Here is a 23,157-nt window from a genome sequence, read left to right as displayed (position 1 = left end):
TTGTGCCGGTGGAGGAAGAAGGCACAGGGGTATATTCCCTGTACTTCTTAATCCCAAAAAAGGACGGCACACTCCGGCCAATTCTGGACCTGCGGCCCCTAAACCGGTACATCCTCTCAGAACATTTCCACATGCTAACACTGCAACAGGTTCGTCCACTGCTCAACAAAGGAGACTTTCTGGCGACCTTGGACCTCAAGGATGCCTATTTTCACATCCCACTCCACCCCTCCCACAGGAAATACCTCAGGTTCACCATTCAAAACGAGCATTACCAATTCAAAGTCCTTCCTTTCGGGGTGACCACAGCCCCCAGAGTATTTACCAAATGTCTGGCGACAGTGGCGGCGCACCTCAGGAGACAGAACATCCATGTCTACCCGTACCTGGACGACTGGCTTGTTCAAGCGAAGTCGGCCCAGCAGTGTGCGGCCGACATGTCCCACACCATTCACCTTCTTCACAGTCTGGGGTTTTCACTCAACTATCCGAAGTCGCACCTTCAGCCAGCACATGTGCGGCAGTATTTAGGCGAGACAATAAACACGTTGGCGGCTACGGCTCAGCCGAACCCAGCGAGGATAAGCAACATGCAGTCGCTAATCCTACAGTTTAGACCACAACACTCCCTGCCTGCAAGAGTGTTCATGCAGTTGATCGGCATGATGGCCTCCTGCATCTTCATTGTCCCACACGCAAGGCTCCATATGCGTCCGCTCCAAGAGTGCTTGGCACGTCAGTGGAATCAGGCTCACGGGCAGTTGAAAGACCTAGTGTTGGTGACCGATCGGGCATACACCTCTCTGCATTGGTGGAATCCACACAACCTTTGCAAGGGCCGACCGTTTCAAGAGCCTGTGCTACAGATTATCCTGACGACGGACGCATCTCTCCACGGGTGGGGAGCTCATGTGGTCCACTACACAGTGCAGGGACTGTGGACGACGCAGCGACAGAAGATGCACATCAACTACCTAGAACTGATGGCAATCTTCATGGCATTGAAGTCCTTCAAAGTACATCTGTGCAACAAAGTCGTGTTGATCCGGACGGACAACAGGACAGCCATGTACTACATCCAAAAGCAGGGAGGTACACACTCTCCACAGTTGTCTCATCTGGCTCAGAGCATGTGGAAGTGGGCCATTCAGAGGAACATCTTCCTCATGGCGGAACACCTCCCGGGCAAAGACAATCAAATGGCGGATCTGCTCAGCAGGTACAGCCACCAAATGCACGAGTGGGAGATACATCCATCAGTACTCCGCCCGTACTTCCTGCAGTGGGGTCATCCAGAGATAGACCTGTTTGCCACAAAGGAAAACGCAAAATGCCAAAGCTTTGCCGCCAGGTTCCCTCACCCACAGTCGCAGGGCAATGCGATATGGATGAACTGGTCAGACAGATTTGCGTACGCTTTTCCACCAGTGCCTCTCATCCCACTGGTGGCAAGGAAACTCAAACAACACTCTGACGCTCATCCTGGTTGCTCCAACGTGGGCACGCCAACCATGGTACACCACGTTTCTAGAACTCTCCGTGGTGCCGCATCAACGGCTGCGCCTCACACCGGGGCTTTTGACGCAGAACCATGGCGACATTCAGCATCCAGATCCGCAACAGCTCAACCTGGCGATCTGGCTCCTGAAGTCTTAAAGTTTGGCTACCTTAATCTGCCTCCAAAATGCATGGACATCATACGGGAGGCTAGAAAGCCCACTACCCGAGCTTGCTATGCAGCTAAATGGAAGCGGTTTGTCATTTACTGTACTACCCACAATATCAACCCGCTAGATGCATCCATTCCAAATATCATCTGCTATTTGTTACATCTCTACAAATGCAATCTGGCATATGCTTCCATTCGGATACACTTATCCGCCATAGCGGCTTATCTCCAAAACAGGCAGCATCTCTCTGTTTTCAGAGTGCCGGCCGTTAAGGCCTTCCTAGAAGGCCTGAAGCGCGTCATTCCTCCCAGGACCCCGCCAGCTCCTGTGTGGAACCTCAACGTGGTCCTCACCAGGTTGATGGGCCCGCCTTTCGAGCCTCTCCATTCCTGTGAGATTCAATTCTTGACATGGAAGGTGGCTTTTCTCATCGCCATCACTTCCCTACGGCGAGTCAGTGAGCTGCAGGCGCTCACTGTCCAAGAGCCATTTATTCAAATTCATCCCAACAGGGTTGTGCTGCGCACTAACCCTAAGTTTCTTCCAAAGGTGGTGTCGCAGTTTCATATCAATCAAACCATTGAACTGCCCGCATTCTTTCCAAACCCAGAAACTGTCGCCGAAAGAATGCTCCACACTCTTGATGTCAAAAGAGCGCTGATGTACTATATTGACAGAACTAAAGATTTCAGAAAAACACAACAGCTCTTTGTTGCCTTCTCAGCCCAGCACAAAGGCAACCCCATTTACAAGGCAGGAATTGCCAGATGGATCGTTAAGTGCATTCAAATTTGCTATCACAAGGCTAAGCGCACTTTAACGGTCCCCCCCAGGGCCCACTCCACTCGCAAGTTGGGGGCCTCCATGGCGTTCCTAGGCAATATTCCTTTGGAAGACATATGTAGAGCAGCCACATGGTCTACACCACATACGTTCACTAAGCATTACTGTGTAGACGTCCATTCCAAGCAGCAGGCAGCTGTAGGGCAGGCTGTTCTTCGAACACTTTTTCAGGCTTCTGCAACTGGCACGGGCAGTCGCCGTTAGTAGGGGGACTGCTATGTATTCTATGCTATAGATATGAATTCAGCAGCCCACATGCCTCGAACTGAATATGCTACTTACCAGTATGCATCTGTTCTTGGCATGTAGGGCTGCTGACATTCATATCGCCCGCCCTCCTCCCCGGCGCCCGTAGCGGTTGCAGACTTCTTATTCTTACACATACTCTTACACATGGTCATCGTTTACACTATTGCACTCCATCTTTGCCACAATGGCTAAAAACAATCTACGGATGGAGTCGATGCCCATGCGCACTGTAGTCCAGGGGAGGAGCCACCTATCTCGTGATACTTCGAAGACTCTTCCAGGACAACAAGGTGCAATCATCCGGACCCAACACTAGGCGGCGATCTATGCTATAGATATGAATGTCAGCAGCCCTACATGCCAAGAACAGATGCATACTGGTAAGTAGCATATTCAATTCTTAACATGGCAGTGAAGTGGAGATCTATATATGTTAGGTTCCCATAACATAACACAAAAAAAGGGGGAGTGTTTAATATTTCTCGCAAAAGGGGCTATCTATGTATTAGTTCACACCAAGTCCCAGAAGGGACCATACATCAGGCCCCCTCGAACGAAGAAGAGTTTCTAGGTAAGCAAGTCTCACCTCCTAAATATTCTTTTTATGCAAAATAGGCGAGGAAAATTTGTTCTCAAATTTCAGAGGCGGTTCTAGCTGCCCACAGTCCTGGCACACGTACCTAAATTGAAATTTTATAGTCAGAAAAGTACAAATTTTACATATCAGTGATTAAACCCATGTACACAAATAATATATGTGAGGTTCCCATAACATGACACAACCATGGGAGTATTTATTATAACTCGCAGAGTGAACTGTCTGTATAATGTAGTTCACCGTAGCCCAGGGGGTAGCATAAAACCATCCCCCTTACGAGGAACCGAGTTCAGACAGACAGAAGCAAATCTCACCTCTTGATTAATCTTTCTATAAGTAAACGGGCACGCTTATTTCTCAAGGATCGAAGGAGGTCCTAGTGGCCCAGAGTCTTGGTACACGTACCTATACAAAGATATTACAATGAAAGGAATAACAATTCAGCATGAAAAGGGATTTTACCCATTAACATAATTGTAAGTAAAGCCACCCTCCATTGAGTGCTATCAACAATTTCCTACCTCTTCGTCAATAATAAACTTGGAAGAGTAAAGTGATTTGAGTTCGACCTCAAGTAATCCAAAACGACTAATAAGTATAGTTCGGCCCGTAGTCCTGGTATATAAAACACAAAAAAATCAAAACTGGACCGTTGAGCAATCACGATAATAGGACCCAAAGTACAAGATATCCTTCAAGGCTAGCACACAGCACATACGCTTACCTTCATATTCATATATATAACCCTCTATCTAAATTAGGAATGATGGCAACCTATTTGACGGCCGTCCGTCCTGTAAAATTAAAACAGAAACAGAGACCTGGCGTAAAGAATACGAAAGGGAATTCAATGGGAGAAATCCATCAGTGATATTTACAATGCCCATCTGCTTACCTCAAAAACAATGGGGCATGAATAACCCCCAGTAAAGACCGACCGGACGAACCACCCGTCTACATTCGTCTTCCTAGAGAAGAAACAGGGAGAGGCAGGGAGCAGTAATAAAGGTTCCCTTCGTTTGTCATACATAATATGTACATTTAGAGTGAGTGACCCTCCCCCCCCCCTGTTTCAACCCCCCCATTGTTAAGTGGACCTTGCGACAGACGTACTCATTGTCTTAATACATTTTGCCACAGAGTAAAATGTAAATATCTTCTTATAGCATACACCAAAAATGTAAATTAAGATTTGTCCGACATAGAAGCAAATAACGTTGAAAAATTAGCACAATGCCCCCGTGCCCGCATCACCTATCTATGCCGAGTGCAGATAAACATCAGAGAAGGAGAAGTCCCCCCGTTACCGTATTGTCGATCCAACCGCCTATGCCTCAGAGAACTCGAAACACCCGCCATATCGGTCTCGAGGCTCTAGTAGCTATCGTTGGTCCCGTCATGCACAGCCACGGTCACGTGTGCGTTCCAAATTGTGTCAGGTTAAACCATGCTCAAAAGCGGCGCCATATTGTGGTGTTTCACGCGTATCTAAGAATAGTCTACTGACCCTTGGTATTATTGTAAATACACCTCAACAAACAATACTAGAGACTTTAAATATCCAACAAATACAGACAAAAGGAATCCACAAATGATGAGATAGCAAATGGAATACAATGGAACGAAATCCCAAACCGGTGTAGATGTACCTGGGAAAAAGGGGGAATGCACTATGTGGCTAAAAGTACCATTGTTGGTCCGTTTGCAAAGGGGTGTATTAATAGAAACATGCCGAACGACCTCATAAAAGTGAGGTTAGCGACCATCACGATACTAGTTAACAAGGCCCTGAGTCCAGGGCATTTTGAAATGTATTCCTCAGGCTCAGGCCAGATTGAATTAGCCATTCCGGATAAGATGCAACCAATTAGGGGTACAAACAAATGATGGTTTAGGAGAACATAGGTGTATACAAAACAACAGTACAATGAGACCAACCTAAGTCTCAAATACCAAAGTGGATCGTAATAAATCGCTAATATAGTATAACCAAAAATTATAAAACCAACCAGCAGACAAATGCCCTTTGCGAGAGATATCATTTACGATCCATCCGTATGATACTCTGTCACATGGCGGAATGCTCATTGCAAAGAAGAAGAGATATTGATAGTACTTTAGCTAGGAAAAGAAAAGGAAAAAAAGGGGGGAAAGAACCTCCCAATAAATAGGGTAGGAGAACATTTGAAAAGAGTACATATGTAAATGTATAGATGTTGGTCAAGAGCACAATTAAGTGAATCACAAAAAGTCCCAATCACATCTGATGATCTTCATATACATTGATGAGCCCAGCATACAACACATGACATCCTGATTTATGTTTAGAAAAAATAATGCATTTCCACGTCCGTATTATGTCCCAAGCTGATCGCCCTCAAATGACATATCCATCTTGACTCCTTCTGCCGTAACAGTAATTCCCTATTGCCACCTCTTATTGGCACCGGGACATGGTTAATAGCATGGAACCAGAAAGAGGAGTTTCTTATACTTGGTACGAATCCCTTTCCCTATATTTGTTCTTTTATCATGCCTGAAGTCATGTTGTTCGTCCTTTAATATTGTATTTTTATATATATGTAGTATGTATTATATATTTGTGTTTGTATACTTAGTGTGTCTTTTATATTTGTACTCTTCTCAGCCCTGACGAAGTTCCCATGGAACGGAACGCGTTGGCTGAGGCTTTTTAAAGATTGAAAACAATAAAGGACTTAATTTTGTCGAAATTGGAAGCTTTCTGAATTTTGTTATTTGGTGCACCGTCCCTTTCTTCAAAAACAAAGTAAGATGAGAATTATGATGTCGGAAGGGAGTCTAAGTCCTTTGTCCTGAAAGCACCCCTCATTGGAGCCTTCAAATCCCTCTGGAAAGCCCACGAAGTGCAGAATATTTCTACGTGTGCAGTTTTCAGCGTCATCCGCCCTCCAGGAGATATCCTTGAGGGTAGCTGTGAGTTCTGTGACCTCTTTGCGGAGAATATGGGTTGTGTCTTCCACCTCAAATATGCTTCTTTCCGCCTTGGTCACTCTTGCCGAAATGTTAGGCAGATCCTGGCAGAGGAAGGTGACCTCTGAATGTACTTCACCTATTTTCCCCTCTAGCGCCTTCCTGGAAGACTGCATTGCCTGTAAGAGTGTTCAATTATCAGGCATGGGTGGTGTCTCTCCCTCCGCCCAGGTTTGTGGGGCCATGGCCTTTGCATACCAGTCCATTTTCCCCTATTTCGGGTGTCTTGGTTCTGTGTTCCTGGCCAGTTTGGTTGGTCATGAAGTGACTTTTGCATGTCCGAGTATGCTGGGGGACTGCCGCTTATGGACCTCTGCGGGCCGTCCACCCTGTGCCTCTTCTGAGGTAACAATATTCAAGGGGAGGAAGATCCGAGTTTTTTCCCCAAGCATGTCGGTCACCCCACAACAGCAGCCCGCTGTGTATCTGGGCAGGGAGCCTCATCCAGGTAGCTCAGCAGTAATCCCTCCACCAGGGCCCAGTGTCTGGTTGAGCTCAGGGAATGTAGTCTGTTTTTCGATGTCACAGTGTGGTGTAATGGAACTAGCTGGGACCACCTCACGGTTGTCTGTTTGTGTGGTCTCAGTATGATGTCTGGTGTTTCTGAGCCATTACAGTGTTCCACTTAGTCTTCTGTGGGTGGGCCCACCTCCTCAGGCACACCCATCAGGCATCCAGGCATAACCAATCACCGGTGGGGTGGGGGGCAGGTGATTTCAAGTTCGTCCCAGTCAGTCTAAGGGCTCAGAGGCTCTCCAGCGCCACCTTTCCCAATACCCTGCAAATAATGTCTTTACCAGTGAGGGCACCAGGACCTCAGGGCTCCTCACCCTTCTTCTCTGCTGCTAAAAGGTTTCAGCTGGGCCCTCACGCTGCGTCACGGCCTACTGGCCACTCAACATCCACTGTTGTGGCGGCTCGGTCGGTCCCCACCAACGCGGCCATGCGCTTGAAAAGCCCCTGCAGGTAGGATCTTGGTTGCAGGGATGCAGCAGGGCTGTATCATGCTCGGACAGAGAGGAGCAGACCTCCAATAGGCCGCCGATCTGCCTCACCTCCATAGGGCCCCGTCCTCCGCTCCGCAGTCTGGGCTGTGGGGTTTTACTTCACTTCTATTGCCCTCGGGCCCATCTCTTCCTCAGTTGGCCTCAACTTTGTCCCGACACCACAGAGTACTACCAGTTCAACGAGGCACCCGGCTGAAACCAAAGTGGGTGTTTCACGCGCCAGAGCGCTCCAGTATGTGAGCGCACAATCCGCGGCTCTCCGCCTCAGTTTCTGGCCAGGGGACCTTGTCTCATTCAAGGGCAGTCACCTCTGCGGCACTGTCAGCTTAAAGCCGTGCGGAGGAGGGGGGGAGGCCCACAGTTGCAACGACTTACACCACTCTCACCTCTGCAGCCTCAGCCTCCTTGGGGTGTCGCAATTAGGGACACAGTCCTCCTGCTGCCATGTTGATGGGCAGCGGGTCGGTTACGGCATCAAGAGGTTGGGGGTCTGTCTTTTACCCTGATGAAAGGTCTCCTCTTATTAACTATTAGTCCCTTGATATTGGGTCGAATATGTCGGTGATGGCGGAATAACCGAAGGATTAAGAAATGGGCTGGCAGAGAGCTACCAGTTGCCCATCTTGTCAGCCACACTTTTGGTGATTGTTTATCATTGTTGCCACAGTGAGTAAAATGCTTGTAATATCTTAAGTTGCACATGTTTATAATATGAAGTATGGAGAATGAGGCATTTGCTTTGATGCTGCCTGCACAGAGGTCCATAAGGGGACCTTCATCCGTACAAATCTATTACCTGTAATAATCTAAAGCCTGTAGAAGCCCAATAGTAAGCCCTGATATTCGGCAGAGCCCATCCTCCCCCAGTTTAGTGCTTTGTGAGTTTTCGTGTATCTACACAGTAAGCTTGACCAAATGGAATCAACCTTCTGTAAATACTCTGAAGTTAGAAGTGAAAGAGAAGAATGGAATAAATATAGGTCCCTGGGTAGAAAATGATATTTTTATGATGTTACAGTTCGTAATTGCTTTCGCTTCTGCAATTCGACCACAGAGCTCCATAATAGAGGTTGAATTAAATTATCTGATCTTTCTCCGGGGAAATGATAACGCCCAGGTTCTCAGCTTTAGGAATAATTCTATCTTCATCCCTGTATGTACTGTATGAGTAGACTAAGGATTTGAGTTTTTTTTTCTTCAATAAATAGCTAGATATTGCTTCAAAAACTCTTGCCTCTCTTTCAGCAGTTGGCTTAGAAATAAATATAGCAATACTTATCTGCATATGCAGCAATTTTCAGTCTGCCCCTTGTATTGTGCATGTAGGAATGTCCTCAGCCCTTTTAAGATGCTATAGATAAGTGTTCAACTGGCAAATAAAACTGGCGAAATTGAATACCCTGACCTTGTATCACAAGTTATACTGAAGGGCTGTGAACTTGTCCTAATTCACGAAGATTTTAAGCTCTGGTAAAATATTTTGGTATGTTCAAGCGCAGAACCTTGCTTTACCAAGATAGACCATTGGTATGAACAGGTGACCATGTTGAGTGTTTTTTTAGCGCCCAGTAGGACTATCGGAGCTCCTACCCGAGACCCGGCTGGAGTGTCAAATACACAAATGGGCATATTGATATGAGATGTGGTGTCTCGGTGGGGAATAAAACCATGTAAAAAAGCACTATTAGTTTGTGTTTATGTTGAAGGAGTGTCAATTTGGCCAGATAACTGTTCATCTTGGTAAATAGGTTTGTGATTGATTTATAGGATGTCTTCTAAAACTCTTCCTGTATAAAGTGTGTTCCTGCTGGTTTCCCACCCGGAAGATTTTTTTTTATATCACAATTATGTTTTCCCTCGGCAGTATTAGGTGACTGTTCTGCTGTGGTCTGAAGAATGTTGTTAAAATTTGGTAGATAATCTTCACAGCAGCAGCTGCTTCTTCTGTACGTAACTTAGAGTAGAAATCACAAACGTTTTCCCTCATGCCCATGGGTTTTCTGATTTCTTATCTTATCTTAATAGAAATTTATAAAGCGCACGGTCACCCGGAGGTTTCATGGCGCTGATCAGGCAGATATTACATCAAAGGGAGGTTACCCAAGAACTTGCTCATACAGCCAGGTTTTAAGCATTCTTCTGAACACCAGAAGATTGTTACTCGTCCGGATTGCTAGTGGCAGGGAATTCCAGAATTTTGGGGCGAGGTAAGCAGGGGTGTGGAATTTATTAAAATATGTACTTGTCCATGGGACAAGTAGCTTCATAAATCTACATGTCCTGTAACAAAATCCACTTGTCCCTTTGGTGCCATGTAGTGCGCCGTCAAATAATGGCTGCAATCTATTTATAGAAGAGCTCTGATAAAAGCCTCTCTGGTTATGTCAGGCAAATACTATAGAAGGATTTGAATTTTTGAGTTTTTCACCAGCTCTTCTCTAATCTTTTCCCATACTGAGAAAGGTTGGCAATTTACCCCTTGCAATGGCAGAAGTAAAGTTTCTTCCAGGGCTGGGAAAAATGTGGTTGGAGAAAAAGTGAACTTATAAACACTCAACAGATTTCCGCTGGGGCATATTCATATTTGCTCATGCTAAGATGCAATTCACAAATATTTTCTAGGACTAGGGGTTCCTGGCCTACTTGAGGAAATTCATGTGAATACATGAAAAACGTAAATCTGCATTAATACAAGGACATATATCATGGGTGCACTTTTGTGACTTTCACATTGAGCCCCTAATTAAATCTGAGTTAACCAAGACCTTTTGTTTTTATTAAAATGCTATCTCTGCCTATCTGTGAGCTGGCTTCCTTGTGTGTAACAGCATTCTGCTCTTTTACAAAGTAGGTTTGTTCAGTGCCAGGAATTTCTATGGCAATGTGGCCTTTATGAGACCAAATACTAGCAGTCTAGTATGAACGCGCTGGCATACAGCACCACGCCTACCTGATAATCCCACAGTAGAGAAAGGAGAATAGTGTAGGCCAAGTGAGTAACCAGAAAATTAAAATACCCCCCACGTTGATCCAAAGTTCTTATGACACCAAGCAAGAGAAAAAAGTAATTGGAATCCTCGCCAACATAGCTCTCTTGTCTCTTCCATCTAAGCATCTATCCCATTCATCCTTTCACCCACTGATATCTAGCATTTCACCTTTACATTGGCACCCATTCATTCTTTTATCCATTATCCTTTCACCAATCTGTTCGTCCATCTGTTAATCTGTCAGTCCATCTGCTTATCCATATCCAAACCTACCCATCCATCTCCAAACCTATCCATTTCAACCATCCTGCCATCCTTTTGCTCATCCATAAACCCTCCCTTTCACTCATCTATCCACCCTCCCTTTCACTCATCCTTCCACCCTCCCTTCGACCCATCCATCGGTCCATCCTTCCACTCATCCATCCATTTATCCTTTACACTCATCCATCCTTTTGCTCTCTAATCCTTACACCCTGTAACCCATCCACGCATTCACCCTTTCCTTCATTATAACATCCTTTGTCCATCCACCATCCCGGTCACTCAACCATCCCGGTCACTCAATCATCCATCCATCCGTCTAGCCAGCCACACTTCCACTCACTCATCCTTTCACCCAAACATCCATTCATCTTTTCACATTAATTACAAATCTTTGTCTGCCGAGCTGCAGACAGAAGAGGCCCATCAAGAGCTCCACCTCTACTGTAGCTACTAAAGGGGGCGTTCAGGAAGCCCCTGTTCAAACCTATCCTGCCATCTCCAAACCTATCGATCTAACTGATCCATCCCGCCTTCCTTTTACTCATCCATCCTTTCACTCCACACATCCTCCTTTTCACTCCTATTCATCCACCCTTTCACTCATCCTTCCATTCATCCTTCCACTCATCCATCCATCCACCCACCCCATCCATCCTCCTTTTCACTCACCTATCCACCTACCCTTTCACGTCCTCTATTTATGCTTTCGCTCGTCCATCCACCCTCACCCGTCCAGCTTCCGTTTCCATCATATATCCATCCACCCTTTCAATAATCCCTCCATCCACCTTTACACTCAACTGTCCACCCATCCATCCATCAACCCTTCCACCCAGCCACCAACCCATCCATACATCCCCACCCACTCAGCCATCTATTCATCTACTCTCTCGCCCATGAATCCACCCGTTCAATACGCCATCCATCCTTTCACTCATCAATCCACTTTCAACCTATCCATCCACTCACCCATCCCTTCATTCACCCGTATCCTACCATTCTTTCACACATCCATCCTTACATCCATCCACTCATTCATCCATGCATCTACCCTTTCACTCCACTCATTCATCCATCTATCCATCCAGCCTTTCACTCATTCATCCATGCATCTATCCATTCACCCTTTCACTCATTAATGTATGCATCTATCATCCACTCTTGCACGTATTCATCCATGCATTCTATACATCCACCCTTTCACTTATTCATACATGCATCTATCCATCCACTCATTTATCCATACACCTATCGAACCACCCTTTCACTTATTCATTCATGCATGCATCTAAACATCAACCCTTTCACTCCTCTCATTCATCCAACTATACATCCAGCCTTTCACTCATTAATGTATGCATCTATCATCCATTCTTGCACGTATTCATCCATGCATTTATACATCCACCCATTCACTTATTCATACATGCATCTATCCATCTACTCATTCATACATGCACCTATCCATCCACCCTTTCACTCATTCATTTATGCATCTAAACATCCACCCTTTCACTCCACTCATTCATCTAACTATACATCCAGCCTTTCACTCATTCATCCATGCATCTATCCATTCACCCTTTCACTCATTAATTTATGCATCTACCATCCACTCTTGCACGTATTCACCCATGCATTTATACATCCACCCATTCACTTATTCATACATGCATCTATCCATTCACCCTTTCACTCATTAATGTATGCATGCATCTACCATCCACTCTTGCACGTATTCCTCCATGCATCTGTACTTCCACCCTTTCACTTATTCATACATGCATCTATCCATCCACTCTTTCACTATTCATCCATGCATCTATTCATCCACCCTTTCACTCACTCTCCCACCCACCCTTTCAAGTCCATTATGGGCATTTGTCTGCGGACCTGCAGATTGAAGAGGCCCATCAAAAACTCTACAGCTGCTGCAGTTGCTACAGCGGTGTGTTCACAATGCCCCTGGTGCAGGCACAAAGTGAGATGAGAGGCCTAGTGCAAGGACAGAATTAGGGGTGGCCTTAGGCCTGCATGAAAGCCCATGTGGAAACTAATGAGCTTTAATGTAAGCCCTCGATGACGTAAGAAATGAGAGGCCAAGGCGAGTGGGTCAGGGATGTCAGAGAGGGCGGCGGAGGGTGGTGGGGTTAGCAGGTTTTGGCACCAGGTGTAACATAAGGTGTACAGGAAATGCAAAGTGCCAAGGAGGGGGTGCATGAGAAGGGAAAGCAAAGTGATTTGAAGATGAGCAGGGATATTGGAGCCCTATGAGGCCCAGGAGTGGAGCAGAGAATACAAGACAGGGAGGGGTCATACAGTTCAAGTCAGAGCAAGGGGCCAAGAGGCAGAAAAAAAAGCAGCCTCTTACATGCCATTGCTGGAGTGTACTGGAGCTGCAAAAGCTTGATGTGTGTCTCGTGCTTGATGAAAATAAAAGGACCAGGGGAGGGCCTGGAAGTCAAACAAGCTTTTGTTGTTCTGCTCTGGGGAAATTAAAGTGCAGGCCCCAGCTTTTACATTGACCCTTTCGCTGCCAATAAACTGCTCAGAGCAACTTATTTACTGGCTGTGACCTACAGGGTTGAACAGCTGTGTATCGTTTTACCATAAATCTGTCTACTTGTCCTTTGGACAAAATGCAAATTAAAACCTCTTGCCCTCCTAAGAAATCTAGATGTCTCGGGCGTCGGGAGATAGGAATTCCCCACCCCTGGTAAGAGAATCTACACCCTCCCTGGCGTCTGAGCTTGAAGGTAGGGATAGACAAGAACTGGGGATGGGCAGACCGTAGGTTGCGAAGAGGTACATGCCTAACTATTCGGCAGCTGATAAATTTGGGGCTACTGCCATGCAGGGCTTTGAAAATTATACACCCTGACTTGAAGGCGATACGCTGGGCAATAGGAAGCCAGTGATGTTTGTCCAACAGGGTCTAGCGGATAGCCATCTGGGTTGCTTGTGAATTAACCTAGCAGCCTGGTTTTGTACCAGTTGGAGACGCTTAAGTAGGCCCAAAGGAAGGCTGAGATAGATGGAATTGGAAAAGTCTAGGCGAGACAAAACCAGGGCAATCACAACCTGTATCAGAGCAGAGTGGGTGAGCAAGTGGGCAATTTTCCTAATCCTGTGTAGCTGAAATAGGCAGGACAAAACCACTGCCCCCCACTTGGCCTCTAAGAGAGAGGTCAGCATTAATGATGACCCCGAGACTTTTTACCGATGAGGAGGGGGCGGGAGAGGGACCCAGTTCCACCGGCCAATAGTGAGGGCCCCAGGAACGTTCGCTCTTCCCAGGCAACATTAGTTCAGTCTTGCCCGGGTTGAGTTTCAGGTGGTTTAGGTCCATCCAGCTCTGAATGTGGAGCATAGTAGTTTGAAATTGAAGAATGGAGTCAGAAGAACTATCCAGGGTAAAGACCAGCTGGAGATCATCCGCATAGTTGAAAGTGGTAACCTTCATATTTTTTAAAGAGTGAATCAGAGGCCGGATATACAAATTAAAGAGGAGTGGGGAAATGGACGAGCCCTGAGGGACTCAGCAAGAAGTTGCACGTTTAGGAGCAGTGAAGGAGGCGAGACGAACAGCTTGGGTTCTACGTTCGAGGAAGGATTTGATGCAGCTGTAGGCAGCGCCTGAGATGCCGGCTTGTTTGACACAGTCCAGCAAAGTATTGTGGTACGACCGTGTCAAAAGCGGCTGACAAATCTAATAACACTAACGCCTGGGCGTCACCTTTGTCGGCATAGTATCCAACATAGCCAGAGTTACAGCCTCAGTAGAATGGGCAGGCCTGAAGCCTGCCTGTGCGGCTCTAAGTATTCTGTCTGTTCTATGAAATTGGATAAGCTCTTGGTCACATGAGCCTCTAAGATATTAGCCAAGAAGGGGAGAAGAGAAATGGGCCGATAATTAGAGAGGTTCACATGGTCAGCCTCCAGTTTTTTGAGTAGGGGGATAACTATAGCATTCTGTGAGGAAGGTAGGAAAGAATGTCTCTCATGATATAAGAGGGACAGCAATCATTAGGGGAGCCGGATTTAACACTGCTCAATAGACCCGAGAAAGTCGAAGGGCAAATGATGGGAAAATGATCCAAGGTGGATGCCTTGATTATCGGATTGTCCAAAGATTCCCTAAGCAATGTGATGGAAATGCTGGCTTTGATGGTAGAGATCTTCTCCAAGAAGAAGTTGTTCAGGCAATCACATAGGTCTTGATTGAGAGTTTTGTTTGGGAAGGATCCTTTTGGAGTTGCACAGGTCATTGACTATTGAGAAGATTTCCTTCGACTTATTCTGGGAGTCTAATATTCTTTGTGAAAAATAGGCTGGTTTGGCTCCCAGAATAGCAACTTTATATTCTTTACGGGCTAAAGAGAATTGGTGTTTGTCTTCCGGAGAGTATCGTGGTCTCCATTTCCTTTCCTTTTGGCGAAGCTCAAGTTTCTGTTTTTTTAGTTCAGCAGAGAACCAACCATTTTTGAGAGTCATAATGACGAGCGCGGGTGAACTTAGTGAGTGGGGCGTGCATATTACTGGCCGACTGCAGCCAAGAAGAGATATTGACTTCCATAGTGTTGACATCTAAATTAAAGGTGGGTACTGAGCTGGCCAGAGTGTCCACAAAGGCTTGTTTATCTAAGGCCCTCCACTTTCTAGTGACTCCGCCCCCTGTGGTGATGTTCTTGGGCTTAGGAAGCATGATGACATTAAATTGTATTAGATGATGGTCCGACCATATACATGGAGAGATGGACAGTTCTGTCAATGAGAGATTAATGGACCAGATTTGGTCCAATGCATGGCCTTTAATGTGAGTGGCACAATGAATGTGCGGAACAAAATTTACATTTTAAAGTAAGTCGAGTAACTCTGTGGCGTGAGGTCCTCCTAGTGCGTCGTTGAGCCAATAGTTCCAGTCTCCTATATGTAAAATATTAGTAATATTCATGGCCAAATTAGCCAGCTGTTCACATAAGTTGATGGGAAAATTAGGCATGGGCTGGGGAGGCCGATAGAGGAAAACAAAAATAAGAGCTCAGCAGCTGGAGTCAAGTTTAATTACTATATTCTCCACCGCCGGCAGAACCAAAGGATATATACAAGAACATTTATGGTGTTTAAGTATAATAGCGGCGACTCCACCACCGGGTCTGCCTGAAGATCGATTAGCCTGCAATATATAGTAGTCCTGGGGATGGGCGGCCAAGATATCTGGAATAGAGTCCTGGGACAACCAGGTTTCAGTAAGCAAAAGTATATCTGGTTTGTCTACTGAGAGCAGTAAAAAAATATCAAGCTGATGTTTAACTAGGGAACGTGTGTTGAGGTACATGATGCGGAGAGCAGAGTGTTTAAAAGTAGTTGGGTCAGGGGTGAGGGAGTGGTAAGGAGTGCAGGTAGGGGCAGGAGGGGAGCTATGTTTATGAAAAATCCCATACATTTTTAGACGATTACAAACGGCCATATCAAGAGGTAAGTGCTGTTTGGAGGAGGACCTGTGTTCCTCTGAGGAGTATTAAAAAAAAATGGCCAGAGTGCCTGTTCCCTGGGCCCGTCGGGACGTGAACGGGCGCAGAGTGGCTTGCCTTTGGCGCACCGCCGGCGTGCCCGCTGCACTCCCGCAGTGACACGTGCATTTAAACTTAGGCTCTGCCTCAATCTCCTCCCCCCTTGCGACCGATTGGCTGAGGCCTCAGGGTGGTGTAAGGAGCGTCAAGAGGGCAGCAAGAGATACGATCAATTTCAAACGAGTTCAATTTTAAAAGCACAAAATCAGAATCAAACTAACATTTTGCGATGTAACAATTTTAAAACTAATTTAAGCGAGCAACAGCCCGTCAGCGTGACAACAGGCCAAAATCGCCTGAGGTCGCATTACGCCGAGCTTTAAGCCTAGGCTCCGCCTCAATCTCCTCCCCCCTTGCGACCGATTGGCTGAGGCCTCAGCGTGGTGTAAGGAGCATCAAGAGGGTAGCAAGAGATACGAACAATTTCAAACGAGTTCAATTTTAAAAGTACAAAATCAGAATCAAAGTAACATTTTGCGATATAACGATTTAAAAACTAATTTAAACGAGCAACAGGCCGTCAGCGTGACAACAGGCCAAAATCCTATTTTGTTGAACAGCATATAGATTAGTGATCACCTCCCTTGCCTTCAATTCCAGTGGCAGGCTCCTATCCATTGTTTCGCTATATTCAAACACACAGAGACAATGTTGGTGACCTATGTTAGTGAATATATCTTTAATTTGTTTAATGAGCAACGGTTTAGTGGTAACTTGTTGCTTATAGATCTCTATTTCTATAGAGGTTTGATGGGAACATACTAAGAATTTATGCAGACATTGTAAGTGATAAAATTGCAGATAGAGAAATCAAATTACTGGTTTAAAGTTTCAATTACTTTTGTTCTTTCCAGGGGCCCAACTAAAAACTATGCATAATCTTAGGCTACTGAGAGCCGACATGCTGGATTTTTGTAAACACAAACGTAACCATCGAAGTGGTGTTAAACTTCACAGACTTCAAACAGCCCTGTCATTGTATTCTACTTCTCTGTGTGGACTGGTTTTATTGGTGGACAATCGCATTAATTCATACAGTGGTATTAAAAGAGGTAAATTTAAAATTAATATTTGGAATTAAAAACTAAATTGTAAAGTGCAACAGTCTATCTCATGTACCTATTGAATGTATGCTTCAAACATTTCTCTACAGTTTGTGGAAAAGCATAACCAGTGATCTTAATAATGTTTGAACGTTCATGTTGTATTATATCATTTTTCGAGCTCAAAAAGAACAAGTTGTTTACCATCAATAAGGCACTTTTTGATGGATACTCTAACTACCGTTTCCTAGCCCAAGCAGCAGGCTCATTCTGAATCTTCTCACATTTGGCACCATTAACTTCTGTAGCAACTTCCAGCTGCCTCTGCGCATGACAGCATGGAGATGCGTAAAGTTGGAAGCACTATGTTTTCGGGGAAAATGATACTTAAAGCGTTTTTTTACTAGAAGGAATACACCATGTAAATGGACACCTTCGGTCTCGGAAGGTTTCATTCCACAAACACATGTGACACCAACTTTTGAGAAAACAAAATATCTACGGTCCAATATGACTGCATTCCTAAAGCAAACTTTCAATACATTAAGGTCCAACTCCAGTATAGTTATTAGGAAAGCAGAAGGAATTGTGATAAAAGACATATGCATAGGTAGCGGACTAATAGAGATATCATGCAACAGATTAAAAATGTAAATGTAGCGCTTATATAGCGCACGTATCACTCCCGAAGGGGTCTCAAGGCGCTGTACACATACCGCTGTGGAACCCTTCCAGGCCTTCCCCTGTGAAGTGCCCACTCCTGTGCACCCCCAAGGTGAAGCCAGGCATCCTAGCATTGTTGGGGCCGTTGTGGAGATTAAGCAAGCTATTGCCCAGAGTTGCAGAGTGGGACCCATGCTTAGAATAGGCACCGAGGCGAGAATTATCAGGTCCGGGGAAATTGAGCTCAAGACTCACCGAGGTGGGATTTGAACCGTGGTCCGGGCCAGACCTCTGCATCAGGGTCTGCCGCTCTAACCATTGAGCCACACTTCTCCACTAATCTAATTGAATATGTCCTTGATCAAGGGTGGATAAATGTCCTTGATCAAGGGTGGATAAATGAAAAAGAACAGGAGTACCTTGTAAACAAAACCCAAACTTATCAGTCTTGTACTAATCATTCAAAAGTCACAAAGACACTGTACATCCGCCTGCCAGACCTTTTATCTCTGGATGTGAGTCAGAACTGGGCCTGATATGCTAGTACATTGACTTTTTTTTAAAATTATTCATCCCTCACGTCTGCTCATATGTAAAATACCTGGAAGACCTCTAGAATGTAGAAGGAACATCCTTTGACACCAAACAACAACTATTGGTGACCTTTGATGTTTGGAAAGATCTACGAACCATCAAGCCCCCAAAAAAATTCATTTAGACCTTTCTAATGTAGCATTAAAGAACTATTTCACATTCAGTGGCAATTATTATTTACAAATCAAGGTTGTAGCCATGGGATGGTGTTTTGCCAGAGCTGGCCATATTATACGTGGCTTAGCATAAAGAGAAATGATCATTGGAGCATATGAATAATATCAAATCAGGTGGGACTCAGATTCATTCAAATGTCACTTACGTTAATTCCCAAATAGTGACAGTGTTCTGTTGAGCTTTAAAAGTCTTCTTTATAAATAGATATTAAAAACAATACAGACAGTGAAAACAAGGACACTTCTTTAGAGCTATAGATCAAAAATACATATATCTAGTTGACAAGATAAAGATATAATCCATGGTCACAATACAAATATACAACATAGACTAAATAACCCAATTGAAAGGTCATAGAAAAGCTACACTCAGAGCATTATAAAGTATATTATGTGTAGATCTATGGTAATAGAAAGCTTTAGTGTAATATACAAGAATCATAATGACATTAATGAATACTTACCATAGGAAAGGGAAGAAAATGGATTAAGATCTATGTTTCTCAAGATATTCATCTTACTAAAGATGCAGCAACAGGGTCAGTCTCCAGTTGTCCTATCACTGAACCACCCTCAAATCTCATCTGCATATATCTATAATGTAGGAAGCCGGCTATTTATATGGTATACCAAAAAGATGTGTACCTTGTAAATAGTCCAGGTATTCCCTTACTAGCAGACAGGGACTTGATCTAGCAATCTCAGGGTGCTATTTTAGGGGGTAGTGTGATTGAGCAGCCGTAGGCCTATCCGAGAGAACTGTTAGATATCTGCAAATACACACAATAGTCAATAAGCGATGCACCTGACTCAATAAGGAGATCCACAACAATTTATAAAAATAACACATATCTTTATATATGTTTTGGCACCAGAATCAATACGATCAGGTAAGTATGTTTTTCAAGAGGAATGCTTTTGCTTTCAAAAAGTTGACAGTTAATTTTTACGATAGTGCAGTATTATCCTATGGGAGTAAAAACAAGTACGGCATTCATGTACAGTACAGCGACTTACAAGACCACTCTTATGGACTTGAGGTGAGTATGGGGCAGGGTCCAAGGCAGCACCCACAGATCACCTGGGGCGAGACTGGGGAGGTCAGGTGCAGAGGTGCTTTTCAGCTTTGGTTGCCCTATGTTATCCAATGGAGGAAATACATGTACTGCGTTTGGGCACTTCACAGCGTCTTATGGGACCAATCTGTTGGACTTAAGGTGAGTTTGTGGCTAGGTCCAAGGCAACACCAACAGGTCATCTTGGGCGGCATGAGGGCGGCTTGGTGTAGAGGTGCTTTTAGGTTTGAAGCGCCCAATGTTTTCCTAAGGTGATTGGTCGAGTCAAAAAGAGGCTGCAGGCTTGGACTGGGAAGTCAGTCAGTCTGAACCAAAATAGGGACTCAGGTCTCACGATGCTTGGGGATGTGGGGACCCCTGTGGTCCTAATCTCCACGGGCCACGGGCGTCCGGTGCTGAAGTATCTTCGGGCATCGGATTTTCATCACTGGGAGCACTCGCTGTAGATAGGGCCTGCAAACAGAGGCTGCAGGTTGCATCAGGAAGTCCACAGTGTGCAAGACCAAGGTGGGGTTTTGTCTCTGGAGAACCTGGGTACCCCGCTGGCACCATTGGCCCACTTCAGCTCGGGCTAGGTGGCATGGGTGCATTGGTGCTTTCCGGTGTTTGCTTTGGCGGTCTGGTGTCCTCTCTGGTATCTTTGGGTGCCTACACGATGCAGGGAAGCAGTACCACAGCTCCACAGCAGTTCCTGAGTCCTGGCAGAAGTGCTGCTGGTCCCCCTAGGCTTTTGGACGAACCGCAGTTTGAACGATGAGCCGACTTTGGTGCAATTGTCTGGAACAGCAGATAGGCCGACAGGGTTGACAGCAAGTCAGTTGCTTCTTCCACAGTTCTTTCTTTTCAAGTCTCTTCGGTCCTCCTTCTTTTGATCATCAGAATCTGATTTTGTGGTGCCTGGGCTCTCCTAAATATGGAATTCAGGGGCGTTAGGCGAGTATAGGGTGGTAGCCATTTGGCTACTTACCCCTGAGATCACTACACTCCCTATATGACCACTTCCAGGAGAAAGTGGGCATAACCCTGTCCCAGAGATCCTTAATTTGCCATCACAAAGATGGTCACTTCTGAAAAGTCGCATCCACTTCAGATAGCCCAGTTCTGGGGTGGTGCTCCTCTGAGGGTGGACATGCCGGTCTTGGCTCGCTAATTTTCCCGTCTGTCAAGGGCTCTGGTCAAGGGGGTCGGTTTTCTCTCGTCTTGTGAGACAAACCAGATTCGCCTACCAAAAGCAGTTGACCTCTTCGGAGCTCCCCCGCCTTGGAATGCTACTTTCTAGTTCATCCAGTGGGCAGGGGTGCAAGGCACCTCCTGCTCTAGCAGGCTTGGTTTCTGTCCTCCGGGGATTACCCTTGGAGTTCGGGCTCTCGTCTCTGGTGTCAGGCTGATGAAAACCAGTCATTCAGCAGCAGGGATTGGTAGGTTTTAAGGGGGCACCTCTAAGGTGCCCTCTGTGTGCATGTATTACTAAATCCACCACTGGCATCAGTGTGGTTTTATTAACACTAGATGTTTGATACCAAACATCCCTCGTTTCAGTGAAGCCTTCATGTAGCTGGGGAACTTGTTTTCACCAGTGTCCAGTGCATGTTTTAAAATGACTTACCTGTTCCCTTGTACTGGCAGTAATGGAAGTGACCAGCACTGGGGTATATTTGCTCATGCAGATATATTCTCACATATAATAAAAGGCACCCTGCCTTGGGGCTGTAAGGCCTGCCTTAGGGGTGACTTGCAACTATTACATGCAGTTTTAGGGGACATGGCTCACAGGGATGTGTGTAACGCTGTGTTTTCTCTTTTGTCTGAGCCCGGACGCCAGGACACGCAGCCTGCAGTAGCAGTTTGCATTAGCTTGTCGAGTGGCACAATTCATGCTGCAGCCCTTAGGGACCCTTTTTAGTGCCTCAGGCCATAGGTACTATTTACTAGTGACTTACAGAAGGTACTAAATGATTGCCAATTGGGGAAAAGAATTGCAGTTCCAGTCGAAATAACATCAAACACCAGGCAATAATTGGGGGAGACCATGTCAAAATGGCAGTTTCCTACATATAAGAACATAGAAAATGTCCCTACATATACAGTATATTAACCTGCCGTTATTCACTAACTCAAGTTGCCTCAAACCAGATTATAAAAAGAGAAGGGTTTACCTAGCATTAGTGTATTGTAATTGTTGAGTATATGTACTATGTCCATGGAAGAGAGTCAGCTGTTCAGTTGCTGTCCTGCATTAAATTGTTAGATGCCAGCTGTATGCCGTAACCAAGACACACAGTATCAAATGCTTGTTACTAGTATGGCTAAAGCAACAAAAAAGCTATTTTATATAGTTAATCCGTTTGCTTTTCCTATATTAAAAACTCAAAAATTGACCAGTAGTGTCAATGGAAATATGTTTAATGGTCCTAATGCCCGCATGTGTCACCAAGGTGGGAGGAAAGTTGGTGATACAACAGGTCTGTCAGCCATTGGAAGTCTAAAACAATAATATAGCTATATGTATATATATATATATATATGTGTGTGTGTGTGTATATATATATATATATATATATATATATATATATATATATATATATATATATATATAAAAAAAAATTTTTCACCAAGTATGCGGCACTCAAGGTTTAAGTTTAACAATACACGTTTATTTAAACTTCTCCAGCTCTGACCAATGCGTTTCAGCCTAACCCAGGCTTTGTTCACGGTAAGTGAGCTTTTTTCTATGTTCACTATTTATCCCATTTGGCAATTAGAGTGCATTATGGGATTAGTGGTTTTTGTTATGCCAATACAAATTATTCACAATTTTAACATGCAATCAGTCAGTGATAATATACATTGTTTCATATCCACATGTTTTGGTGATGTCGCGCTGCATTTTTACGCGCCAAGGTGTGTGAAAAATAAAATTTTTCGCATTTGAGACAGTTGCGGTATAGTACCCAGTTTCTCTGATCACGAATGCAAGGTTCATTTTGTTTGCTTTTGTTATGGGTATAGTACCCCTTCAATAATTGTCCATCAATTCGATATAAATGTTTAAAGTGTTCATCAGGTCTCTTTAATCCAATCTAAATGTACATAAAGTTCTTCGTCGAAGTTCATCCCACGTGGCATTTTTGTTTTGAGTCTAATTATGAACTTCGATTTGGTTTGTCTTAGTTTTCGTTGTCTGTTGCCTCCTCGTTCGTCCATATTAACCATAAATATTCCATAATATGACATTGCTCTCCACTCACTCTTTTGACACATAGCCATGTGTTTCGCTGTGACATAAGACATGTCATTGTTTTTTACAGCTCTAATGTGTTCCAACATTCGTTTTTTCAGAGCGCAAGTCGTGCTTCCAATATATTTTGACCCACACTTGCATTCTATGACGTATAC

General features: G+C 44.8%; 1 protein-coding gene across 4 annotated transcripts in view; it reads left to right on the top strand.

The window, feature by feature from the left end:
- The window catches only part of FERRY3 (FERRY endosomal RAB5 effector complex subunit 3), a 586,640-nt gene that overhangs the window by 168,621 nt on the left and 394,862 nt on the right, over positions 1-23,157 (top strand). For all 4 annotated transcript variants that reach the window (XM_078673965.1, XM_078673966.1, XM_078673967.1 and 1 more), the window contains one exon: positions 17,064-17,261. In XM_078673965.1, coding sequence (XP_078530091.1) covers positions 17,064-17,261 — 198 coding nt within the window. The remainder of the gene's footprint in view (positions 1-17,063; positions 17,262-23,157) is intronic.

The sequence above is a fragment of the Lissotriton helveticus genome, chromosome 1_1 (assembly GCF_964261635.1).
Source record: "Lissotriton helveticus chromosome 1_1, aLisHel1.1, whole genome shotgun sequence".
In the NCBI taxonomy this organism is placed as follows: domain Eukaryota; kingdom Metazoa; phylum Chordata; class Amphibia; order Caudata; family Salamandridae; genus Lissotriton; species Lissotriton helveticus.
The sequence above is the reverse complement of the archived record's forward strand: the minus strand, read 5'-3'. Positions and strand labels throughout refer to the sequence as shown.